Consider the following 12,053-nt stretch of genomic DNA (forward strand, 5'->3'; position numbering starts at 1 on the left):
AATCTATTGATACTGAAGGTCTAGCTTAGAAGCACAAGATAATGCAAAGGTTTCCTCAAGGCATCAATGGAGGACCAAGAATAGCTTACAAAAAGCAGATATAACAAGAAGGGAAGGGGAGGGCGCTCAATTTTATGGTTTTCAACAAGATGATGGGGATCAAGCAACAGTGTAGAGTAGCAAGCCACTTTTTATTGCTTTATATAAAATAAAATACTAAACAAACAGTAAGCTCAACTGCTCCAATATGTGTATGTCTACCAACTAGTGCAATTCTATCCATTAATAAATTGCCTTATGGTTTAGGAGAAAAGCAACTTCCTTGGTAAAATCAGTATGATTTGATGACACACACAAACCTTGGGAACATTTCATTGATCAAAGATTGAACGGTAATCCCCAGTACAACTAGGTTAAAATATTGGTGTGGTGGAAAGTGGACTTGCAATAAGCAAGCAGATTCCAATGTTACACAGCTTCAGGATAAGGCATCTGACGCAGAAGCACTCTTTACCACTTGACTTTTCCCTTTTTAGTTTGAGTATAACCAATGGTGGTTTTAGTTGTTTATTTCGATTTTCTTACATCTTAACTAGTTTTATAGGCTATATAATTGGTAAGATTTTTTCTCCTTATTTAGTAGGATCTTTGTCACTATTCAGTTACAAAGTGAATTAGGAAGGCAAAAGGTAATTAAGATTGTGTTTTCAATTGATTTTTTTGGCTTTGCAAATAGGTTTCGTACAATACAAATTTTGCAATTTTGAAAAGTTCGTAACCATAAGACATTATTATCATATGCATGGTTGTCACCTCTTAGCATTGGGGGAAAAAGATGAAGTTATGTTGAACCAAACTTATGAGTTCTTCATATTTGTGTTGTGATTCCATTGATTGAAAGACTTGTGCTACAATTGGTTCACAAAATAAAGGTTGGCATGGAATGTGAATTCCAGGTTTCGACACAATCCACTATTTGGTTTGTACAACAAGAGACGAAATCATATTTTCTTTGAATTATCATTATCTTAAATAAAGGAATTGCAATTGACACTTGAATGGGTGGAATAGTCATTGCCTAGGATTGGGAATGAATAATAACTTTGGCATTAACTATTAGTAGCATTTATGACATAAAATGAGGTTGACTGACGTATTTGGTATGAATAAATTAGCAGCAAAATGAAAAGAACGATTTGGTTAAACATTTACTTTGAGAAAAAACACTTCATTAAGATGAAAACTGACAACAAAAAGGGGCCAGTATAACAACAGAACAGCAACATTTTGGAGTCCCATATGTACATATAATCACAAATGAAACATAGGGAACAATAATTAAAAAGAGCATACAAAGTGTGAGTTATATTAAATATTAAAAATAAAAAGAAATGAAATAATATGCGTGCAACAAATACAAACAATAGAAGTAAGGGCATCCAGATGCATGAAGATCCCACCAGTGGGGTCTGGGGAGGATCAAATGCATGAAGCTTCAATTATTCTCGAGTCTTAGCAGATATATAAAGACCTCTTTAAGCCCTAGATTCATAACCCTGAAGTTAGGTGTATTCCATCTGATAGATTTTTACCTTTCTTTTTAAGAGCATCAATTTTGTTAGTTCATTTTCAATAAAAATTCAGTCTGAACCTAAGAATTCAGCAAGTTATAAGTTTAGCCCCGAGCCTCCTAAGACCCCTGTGTGCTACAAGACAAATTTCCTAACAATGTCCTTGTCAAGGATGCGTGCTTGTGTCTATTTTGGTACCGCATGCTAAGCTCAAGGCTTGGACGAAGGTGGACTTGGCAATGAGAAAGCAACTGTTGCACAATTCTAGGCTAAGGCATTTGCCATGTTCATGACAGTAGTCTGCTTGCTCATCTCTGATGACTGAAAGTAGGTTCCCTAGCATAAGCAGTTTAGTTTCCAGATTTAAAAAAAGGCTGACTGAGCAAAAAGCAAAGGCATGCTACTCTAGGCTACAACATTTGACACAATAGTGATACCACGGTGTATGTTGCATGTGACAAATCAAAAGAGTTAACAACTAAAGGAACCAATAAGATGATAAAAATTGCTTCTAAAAAATTAAAAGACTCAGATTTTGGCAAACTTTATCATGATTTTCGGGTAGCCAACACTCAGCATAATTCAAACTCTGCTCACTCCACGTGAGAGGCGGTCTCTAACTGCTAGAAGCCAATTACTTGATAGAGGGAAAGATAAAGTCTCTTGCATAGTGAAATGAGAATGGGAGAAGCAGCAAGAAAGCATGGTGAAGTTGCTGTGACTTTAATAAACATGTGTCAACAAATATTAGAGATAGTAGACACCTATGTTGGTCCATACTTCTATCTATTTAAAAGTCATGATTGTACAAAAAGACACAGAAAACTAATATTTGATTAGAAGATAGCATATACCTGACTTAAGAAGTTTGTTGCCTCCTTAACAACCTCTCTGAATCTGTCATCATCAAACCACCCGAATTTTGTAATTCGACATAATAGTTGAATCAGAGATCCAGTTACAAAAGTCTGCAGTTCAGATCCTCTAGTTGCTAGATAGTTTATCACATAATTCCCTACATACAAATCACAGATAAGTCAATTTAGAATACTGCAAGAGAAGTAGCAAAAGTATATTTACATGCATAATATATGATCAGAATATAAATGGAAGTACACAAAGAAAAAAACATGATTAAAAAACCAGATGAAAGGATAATTAGATAACATATTAATTTTACAGGCTTCATTATGTCCACCAAAACCAAGATAATGCTATCAGCAATTTAACCATGTGCAGAACGAAATATACAATTGCAACAGCCATAAGGTGAAAACTTTCATGTCACATTCAAACAGTTAAGCAGCAGATGGTAAATAATGTCATAAAGAACATACCATACAAGCAACTAGACTAGAATGATGAAAAGGAAATAAAGTAATTCAATTGAACTGAAACTGGCCAAAAAAATAAAAATAAAAAAAGCCTGTTTATTTGTAAAGATTAATTGTATGTACAAGTTACTATAGATCAGAATAAACAACATTACAGATATCAAGCCGCAACTGCAAAGAAAGGCTGTGCTCTGTCACTTGCTTCAACAAGCTTGAACTAGCCAGCATCAGAGCATAAGGAGTCAAAGCATTATCCAAAATGTATTGGCATTGTGAAATGTAATCAGCGTTCACAGAAAAGCATTTCAAGGTGCTCTCGACATGTGCTCGTTCAGCTGAATCCTGAGTAGTGTAAAGCCTTTCACACAAGGCTTCCAGCTGGGCTAAGCTCTCCATTGATCAGAAACAACCAGAATTTCCAACTTTTCAGATGATCAAGAATCCAAGACTAATGGCAAGTTGGTTCTCCGTCCCGCGTAAAATCGAAATTACATCTACGAGTTTTGATGAAAGCTGCCACAAATTCAGTGCAAAAGTATGCAGATAAAACACAATCTTGGTTCACATACAAAATATTAGTGTGCCAACAAAGTTGAGAAGCTGAAATACATGATACTACCACGACTGTAGCTTTACATACATATGTACAACATGGAATGTCTCAAATGAAATTTGTCCCATGATATACAATGGTCAAGAGAAGCTCAAAACTAAACAAGACACAAGAGAAAAGGCCTGTGAAGTAGATCGACTGTGACTATGCCCCAAGTTCAAGTCCGAGGTAAGCATCAATCCTGCAATAGGAAAATGTTGAGATCAAAAGAAAAAGTCAAGACAAAGTTTCAAACATTCAAAAGAATAAACAAGACAAGCCTATTTAGCATTGATTTTGGAGGGCCAGAAAGCACTTCTTATAGGACCAAAAGCTCTTTGGGTGATTTTAAGGTGTTTAGTAAAAATTTTGAAATCACTTTCTCGCACCTCCAAAAGCTGAAAAAAGTCTATCCAGGAAATGCTCCAATTTGGAGTTTTTGGGCAAAAGTTTTACTTAAGTTGTGTAGGGAAGCTTTTTTTTTTTTTTAGGAAAAAGCTGGCTTGGGAAACCCAGTTAGAATCTCGATGATGGAATTTCTAAAAGTATTAATTTAAAAATAATCTATAAGTTAACAATGCTTTATAATAACATATTTGACGATACAATATAATAACAATATGATATAATATAATATAATATAATATTATTATCATCATTATTATATTATATTATAATAACCATGTTATAACAATGTAATAATATTATGATATAATACTTTTATAATATAATAAAATAAATATATCATATTCTTATATTATCTTAATATTATTTTAATATAATAATATTATAGATTTATAATTAATTTTAAAATTTATTATTCATTATATTATTTAGGTTAAATATCAAAATAAATAATTTATGAATTAAGAATACTTTACAATAGTAGTTTTTGATAGTACAAATAGTAAATAATTGAAAATCACTATGTAATATCCTTTATTATCGCTTCCTTACACTAAAAAGGCACTTTCTTGATTTAGTTACCAAACAAATGTTATAATTCCACAGCATTTCAAAAATGTAGTTATTAAATAGCAAACAACTTTTATTAAAGGCTCTGTAAGCGAAAGCTCTATTAGGGAAAGCACTACTAGCAAAAACTTTATTACCTATAGCAATGCCAAAACAAGGCCTTATGCAATGTCCTACAGTTCTAAATTTAAAAAAAAAATTGTAAGAAAGCAAATGATCTAATTAATTCAGGGAACATGTCATAAAATGAAGCTGAGCATTCAAGAAATCTATTACTTTGGCCAAATGCAACATGCTAAGCCACCATCTAAAGTGCTTAAAAGAACATATGAAAGCTCTACAACCCCAAAGATCAGAATAGTCCATAAACAAATTCTTTTGCAAATAGTCCACCCATTGGTCTTACGTCTTGATAATGAAGTGGGTTGAACAATAGTACTAGATGTCTTTTAAAATATCTCGCAATAATTTGCAAGATTTTGCAGGATGGATTAAACACAAAAAGATACAAGATCCTTCAATTGATTCCATTAGAAATTTCTAAATTATCTCCATGAAATTGCAATGATTGACCATAGTTTGCAATATCACACTATATCAGATCGTACCACATGTACCAACTTGTACCATTAGAAAACCGATACTCAGCATGACGGCATGCCTCCCTTACCAAGTGTTGGTACTAAGAACCATACTATACCAACACTTTACCAGTTGCATACCAGTATGGATACTGAAAGCAGTACCGAAAACCTTGATTTTGATATAATCAATTTATTATTTATATGTTGCTATGCTAGACATATTTTCAAGACATACAGGGAAACTCATAAATAATGTTATCAATGGATAACCTACAAATTCATTCACATTGTTTCACGTTAATTGTTGGTAATCACAAAATAACCGTCTGCAAACAAAAAAGAATAAAGCCAAGAAATATCAAAACCTGCAAAATTTGTCAACATTGTCCTTTCCGAAGAGGATGAATAAATAAGAACATGAGAATAAGAACTCGCATTATGGGTTGGGCCCCACTTTTTGTACTCGATCTTTCTTAACTCGCACTAGATCTTTCTTAACTACAATAAATTCCTCTACCCTCTCAAAAGTAAATCATATTTATTTTAAATCAGTTAAGACAAATTTAAACATCCTATCACATTGTCGCATCATTTATTTCTTAAAGACATTGCATAGAAAGAAAATGATAAGGAAATTCCTAATATGATTGCCCAAGCTGGCCCATATAAGCCTTTAAAACAACAATTAGTGCCCACCAAAATTGGCATATTAGGAATTTCCCATCAATCTTCTTCCCCTCTAACTAGACTTTTCATGATGCACTCTTCATACTTCCATGCCACTAATCAACAGTTCAATATTCAATCACCAATCTTATCACCTAAGCAACTGTCAACCCTAAAGCTACTACTTGCACCTCTTTCTTAACCACCAAGCCAAATCAAGGCATGCAGATCATCCAAGCTCGACTACATTTTACAAACTCAGCAAAAACAACTGGGACTCAAGTCCTCTCAATCCAGGTGACACCCTCCACTGTCCTGAGAAGTCCAAGAACCAGAAAGCACCAATTTTATCCGACAAGATTCAGCAACAAGAGTCCCAAACAACAAAACAAAGATTCCAGAAAACCTGGTAGCATCTCTTGTAAATTTATTCAAGAAATGGAAGGCAGCCATGCCCTTGCTTCACATGCGTGGCATGCAAGCACTCCCTCAAACCACCCCTGCTTGGGGGGATAGAGGCAGGACCTCTACCTTCTACCCATGTCCCTTCTAGCTTTCTGGCTTCTTACAAACACAGCTCCAAACCCTGCTAATGCTTGATGGAAAAGAACAGCAAGACCAAGATTTAGAAAATTGAGATAATCATTGAAATTTCTCATCAAAACGCTACTATTTGTTGCCAAAACCAGAGAATTGAGCACGAGATCCATTCGCGTTGCACCAATCGAATTTCCGTCCTCCACACGATCTCGATCGAACTTGTTTTTCTCATCGGTTTTAATTCCTCTATTCGCACAAATGCGAGCCAATATTCAATCTTCCATCTCCGAACAAAAAAAATTCAATCATCCGATAAAAGCTAGAAATTACACGAGTAGGCCAGGGAAATTTCAATCCAAAACATGCATCACCGCCTCGAATCGATTCCTTCAGAGATTCTTGATGAAGTGATTCCCTACAAACATGCCATCAAAAAAAATCCCAAAAAAGGGGAAAATTTCCTCAGAAACCTCGTGCTCAGATATATTCGCAGATAAAGAAACAAGAGAGTAGGGTGCGATCGCCAGCTACGGGGGCTCGGAATGAGCACGGGAAGTGGAAGGGGTTTAGAGAGAGAAAAGAGTACAAGTACAAAAATATATCGCAACAGAGGAGGAGAATTCGAGAGAGGAAGAGGACGATACCTTCGATTGCGTGACTCCTTGTCTCTCTTCTCTCTCTTTCTCTCGATTTCGTCTCCCCTTCCAGATCGCAGCTATCTGAGAGTTTTAAATGGCGTGGCCAAATCCGGAGGGGAAGGACAGAATGGCGTAAATAATACGACGCTTGTGGGTATTTCTCTGTCCTCCTTGTGGGGAAGAATGCGAAATCGGACTTCCCCGTTTGCGTCTGGAGATTTCGTTTAGGGTTTCCTGGTGTGTATCGCACCCTCGCTTTAGAGATCAAAACCGTCGAGCACAAAACCAGCGGCTCGTCAAGGTGGTCCCTCTATTTTCCACGTCTGGTGCCGAGCTACCTATTTTCCACGCTGCTTGAGACATTCCGCCATAGCTCGCACGTGCAGGGGAATGGGTAGCTATGTTTCTTTGGCCTCCAAGGAGTGCACGATAAAATTGCTTCAAATGTACCCTGCCTGAATTGTTAATCAATTGGTTAGGATTATGCGAATAAAGATGCTTTTGAAGGTTTGGAAGAGAAGGTAGTACAATTGATTTCTTTGTTGCCGTAGATTTTGATATATAGAGTTGCTTAATTTAGATGCCATGGCAGTGGAATTTGACGCAATTTTGCATGCATATTATACTGACCTTGGTCCTCTCGGATTTGCAATTGAATTGAATTTTTTTCATTATTCCATTGCAAGTTACCTGTATGTTGTTAAGTGGGCGTAAATCAAGGGACGGTCAAGCAATACATAGATGGTCTCCTTAGCCACCATGTTGTCTTGCAATACGCAGCTGATCATGGAAAGTTGGACCTCTCAAATTGACTATGAACTGGAGTGGATCCTAGCCCTACCATATTCGGTGTGTTGTGTCAAAAATTTAATAATGAATGCTGAGCCAATCATGTATTGAAGTTAATAGAGCTTTATAAGAGAGGACAAATTAATAGATTTTTTGTCCATGATAAGTGATAAATTGACAAATGGAGTTGATCAATTGGGCTTGTGTAGTGCTAGATCCTTGTAAAATTTGAGCAGTCTTTCATGCATGGCTTATTCAATGTACCTTGATGGAAATTTAGTTATGATTTCTGACCTACTTGTATGAATAAAAAGGCCGAAGATCTAGAAGAATAAGCAAATTGGTTTTGCTAGCAAAATTTTGACATATGGAGTAGTTCGATTTGGCATGTATAATGAAAAATCCAATTAGTTTAGGATGTATATCTACCGATAGTTTGCAATAATTAAATGAAAGGCATGCTAGGCAATCGCACCCTAGTTTTGGTTGCTATACCCTTTTTATCGACAAGTACCAACTAGGTTTGTTTCTTAAAAAGAGAGAGTAATAAATTAACAAGTGCATACTTAAATATCCTTTGTGATGAGAACATAGAAAGCTCCTTCCTCCATGCCGCTCACATCCTTGCTTTTTTCTTTTCTTCTCTTTAGTTTTTTTTTCTCGAACCTTAAAATACCTCAAGGAGGAAAACTAGCGGGTAGGATTGAAAAAATAAAAGCTTAATTCTAAGTTGTGACTAGCCTTGTGTTACACCACATCCTTACTCGAATTGACATATGAGAGATATGTGCCTAAATTGGCAATATGGAGTGAGAATAGATATTGATGTGGGGTCGGAACCCCGACACCAGCCCGCACACCGGACGAGCAGGGAAAGCATCCGCGTCCTCCCCGAGGTATTGTCCGCTCTGGGATTGCCGCTTCGGGTCTGCGGGAGGTCGCCCAGGGCCGTGGCCCAATGACAGTCCCGAGCCCTGCCGGCGCGGGGGTCCGCGGATGTACTACCCCTACCCTCACGGTTTTGTCCCACAAAAGGGCCCTCGGTGAGAAGAGGTGTTTGCACCCCCCATTTAAGGCACAGACCTTTCCGCTGATTATCCGATGTGGGACTAAACTGGGAACCCCATCCCACAACACAGCCCCCCAGCGGGAAGGTCTGTGCGTGGCCGGGTCCCTTCCTCTAGCGCCATCTGATGTGGGGTCGGAACCCCGACACCAGCCCGCACACCGGACGAGCAGGGAAAGCATCCGCGTCCTCCCCGAGGTATTGTCCGCTCTGGGATTGCCGCTTCGGGTCTGCGGGAGGTCGCCCAGGGCCGTGGCCCAATGACAGTCCCGAGCCCTGCCGGCGCGGGGGTCCGCGGAGGTACTACCCCTACCCTCACGGTTTTGTCCCACAAAAGGGCCCTCGGTGAGAAGAGGTGTTTGCACCCCCCATTTAAGGCACAGACCTTTCCGCTGATTATCCGATGTGGGACTAAACTGGGAACCCCATCCCACAACACAACTGTTACGGGGGAGCTTAGCCACCATGCCCCACGTGACCGGCACGCGCGCCCAGGAAGACTACGGCTGCACCTTGATCCAGCAATCCGACCTCGGGTCGGATATCTTCGGCTCCGCAGCCCGACCCCGAGTCGGCTGCCCCTTGATCCAGCAATCCGACCTCGGGTCGGATATCTTCGGCTCCGCAGCCCGACCTCGAGTCGGCTGCCCCTTGATCCAGCAATCCGACCTCGGGTCGGATATCTTCGGTTCCGCAGCCCGACCCCGAGTCGGCTGCCCCTTGATCCAGCAATCCGACCTCGGGTCGGATATCTTCGGCTCCGCAGCCCGACCTCGAGTCGGCTGCCCCTTGATCCAGCGATCCGACCCCGAGTCGGCAAACTCTTGACAACAACAGATTGTTCCCCTGAGGCACGCCGCGGCCCCCTGCTCCACTACTCCCTGCAACGGCCGTATCCGGCGCTGTCCCACGATCCCCTGTAACAGCCGTACAAAGCGGAGCTCCACTACGCCCTGCCATGGCCGTACCTAGCGCTGCCCCACGACGCCCTGTAACGACCATGTCAGTAGCAACCCCATCGTGCCACACGATGACCAATCCCAAGAAAACCCCCCAGCCTGATATATATGCGGCTGGGGAGGAAGGGGAGGGTAAGCAAGATTTTCCAGAGTATTATCTTACCTGCTACCTCTTCTTCTCCTTCGATCTCCCCTAACTTGATCGTCGGAGGGCCCCCACTACCCCGGTGGTGGTGCGAGGCTTGCTTGCAGGTTTCCCGGCGGAAGGTGGAGCGCAACCAAAGTAATTCTAAGGGAACCCCGTCCACACCGCTGTGGTTCTCGGTTTGGACCCCCAGCAACAGTTGGCGCTAGAAGGAGGGCCCGGATCTCAGAGCAATCGTAATGGCACGGCGAGGTGGTCGTGGAGCTTCCAATGCTTCCGGTCGCGGGGCCTCTCGCGCCTCTGGCCGGAGGGCCGCTGCATCTCCAACACACTCTCAGCAACACTCCACCTCCCCACCGCCCGTTCAGACGGTCGAAGCCGCCCAGTTCGACCAGCTAACCCAGCAGGTTCGCACCCTCGCGGAGGCAGTGCAGAATCTGCAGGGTGCGATGTCCCGGGCGCCGCAGCGGGTTCAGGAGCCGCCGCTGCCTGAGCATTCGCCTGTCCTCCTCAACCCGCGCTCCTTCCTCTCCCATGGGGAGGAGCGCCGGCGCGAGGAGGATTCTCGAGCACGCTCCATTCTGCCGGGACCTTCCCGCCGGAGCTGCGCGGGGTCCGAGAGGCGGGCCCGGGCGCGTTCCCAGACCCCCCAGTCCTCGAGGAACCCGCGCTCCAGTCGGTCCCCCTCTCGCCGCCCCTTGTCTCCCACCCACCGGTCGCGCTCCCTGAACCGGCAGGTGGACGATCTCCACCGACAACTCCAGGTCCTGAAGGGCCATTCCAAAGATTCCTTCGCCGACTTAGAGATCTCCTCCCAGCCGGCGCTTGCCTCGAGGATCCTGCGGACCCCGAATCCGCCGGGATTCAAAATGCCGGCGATCGAGCCCTATGACGGGGCGGCGGACCCGCGGGATCACGTCGAGAGTTTCAGGACCCTTATGCTCCTCCACGGAGCATCAGATCCCCTTCTCTGCAAGGCTTTCCCGGCAACCCTCCGTGGCCCGGCGAGGGCGTGGTTCGCCGGGCTGGAGGCTGACTCAATCCGGTCCTTCGACCAGTTCACTCGCCTCTTCGTCACTCATTTCGCCATCAGTAGCCGGCGGCGACTGGTCTCCGACTCCCTCTTCGATGTCCGGCAAAACGAGGGAGAAAGCCTGCGGGATTATCTTACCCGCTTCAACAGGGCTACGCTGGAGGTCCGGAACCTGAGTCAGGAAGTAGCTCTTTCAGCCGTGAAGCGTGGCTTCCGGAAGGGCAGACTCACCTTCTCCCTGGACAAACACCTGCCGCGGAGCTTCCCAGAGCTGTTGTCCCGGGCAAACCAGTATGCGGACGCCGAGGAGGCGGCCGCCCACCGGAGCAAGGAGGCCGCCGAGATCCCTCCAAAGCTTGGGAAGAAAAGGCGGAAAGAGGCACGCCAGAGGAGGAGCCCGACGCCCCAGCGTCGGCGCAGAAGCCCGTCGCTGGCGAAGAACCACGGCGCCCCACGCCCTCGTTCTCCGCCCCGACGTTTCAACCGGTACACCCCTCTCCTGACTCCCCGGGCCCAGATCCTTATGGAGATCAAGGGGCGGGAGGACCTCCCGGCCCCGAGACGGATGCGAAAGATCCCTGGGAAGAGGCCCTCCCGGGCGTACTGTGAGTACCACCGAGACCACGGCCACGACACAGAAGACTGCTTCCAGCTTCGGGACGAGATCGAGGCTCTCATCTGCCGGGGGCGTCTCGGTCGATATGTGAGCGACCGACGTCCCCCCGCAGACCCGCGTCCGGCCGACCCGGCTCCTCCGAAGCCTCGGGAGCAGAATCGACCCGTCGCGGGTGTGATCCACACTATCACTGGGGGCTGCCCCCGGCCCGTGAGGAACGCAGGAGGCTCGACGGAGGCGTCAGGTGCGGCCGTCGCAAAGAGGCAGAGGGTCGGCAATGTAATCACCTTTTGTGATGAGGACGTAAAGGGGGTTCAGACCCCCCATGATGACGCCATGGTGATTTCCCTCACTATGGCAAACTATGATGTAAGGCGTGTTCTTGTGGATAGTGGAAGCTCAGCGGATATCTTGTTTTACGAGGCCTTCCAAAAGCTGGGCTTGTCCAGACAATTGTTGCACAAAATATCCACCCCCCTCATAGGATTCACCGGTGACGCTGTCCCGGTGGAAGGTGTCGTTGAGCTGCCTGTGACTGCGGGCGT

The 12,053-nt window shown here is 43.8% G+C and overlaps 1 protein-coding gene across 5 annotated transcripts in view; it reads right to left on the reverse strand.

Annotated features, from left to right (window-relative positions):
• Window positions 1-7,138, reverse strand: part of LOC103696370 (exportin-7) — a 49,182-nt gene extending 42,044 nt beyond the window's left edge. The window contains exons 1-4 of one of the 5 annotated variants that reach the window (XM_008777967.3): window positions 6,907-7,133; window positions 3,546-3,699; window positions 3,061-3,418; window positions 2,426-2,586 (exon numbers count right to left, since the gene is read on the reverse strand). In XM_008777967.3, coding sequence (XP_008776189.1) covers window positions 2,426-2,586; window positions 3,061-3,301 — 402 coding nt within the window. In that variant the 5' untranslated portion in view covers window positions 3,302-3,418; window positions 3,546-3,699; window positions 6,907-7,133. Of the gene's footprint in view, window positions 1-2,425; window positions 2,587-3,060; window positions 3,700-6,592; window positions 6,678-6,906 lie in introns of all 5 variants that reach the window. The other 4 variants (XM_039118491.1, XM_008777969.3, XR_003383315.2 and 1 more) reach the window with 4 other exon arrangements.
• Window positions 7,139-12,053: the final 4,915 nt, after the last annotated feature.

Source organism: Phoenix dactylifera, unplaced genomic scaffold (assembly GCF_009389715.1).
Source record: "Phoenix dactylifera cultivar Barhee BC4 unplaced genomic scaffold, palm_55x_up_171113_PBpolish2nd_filt_p 000360F, whole genome shotgun sequence".
Taxonomy (NCBI): Eukaryota; Viridiplantae; Streptophyta; class Magnoliopsida; order Arecales; family Arecaceae; genus Phoenix; species Phoenix dactylifera.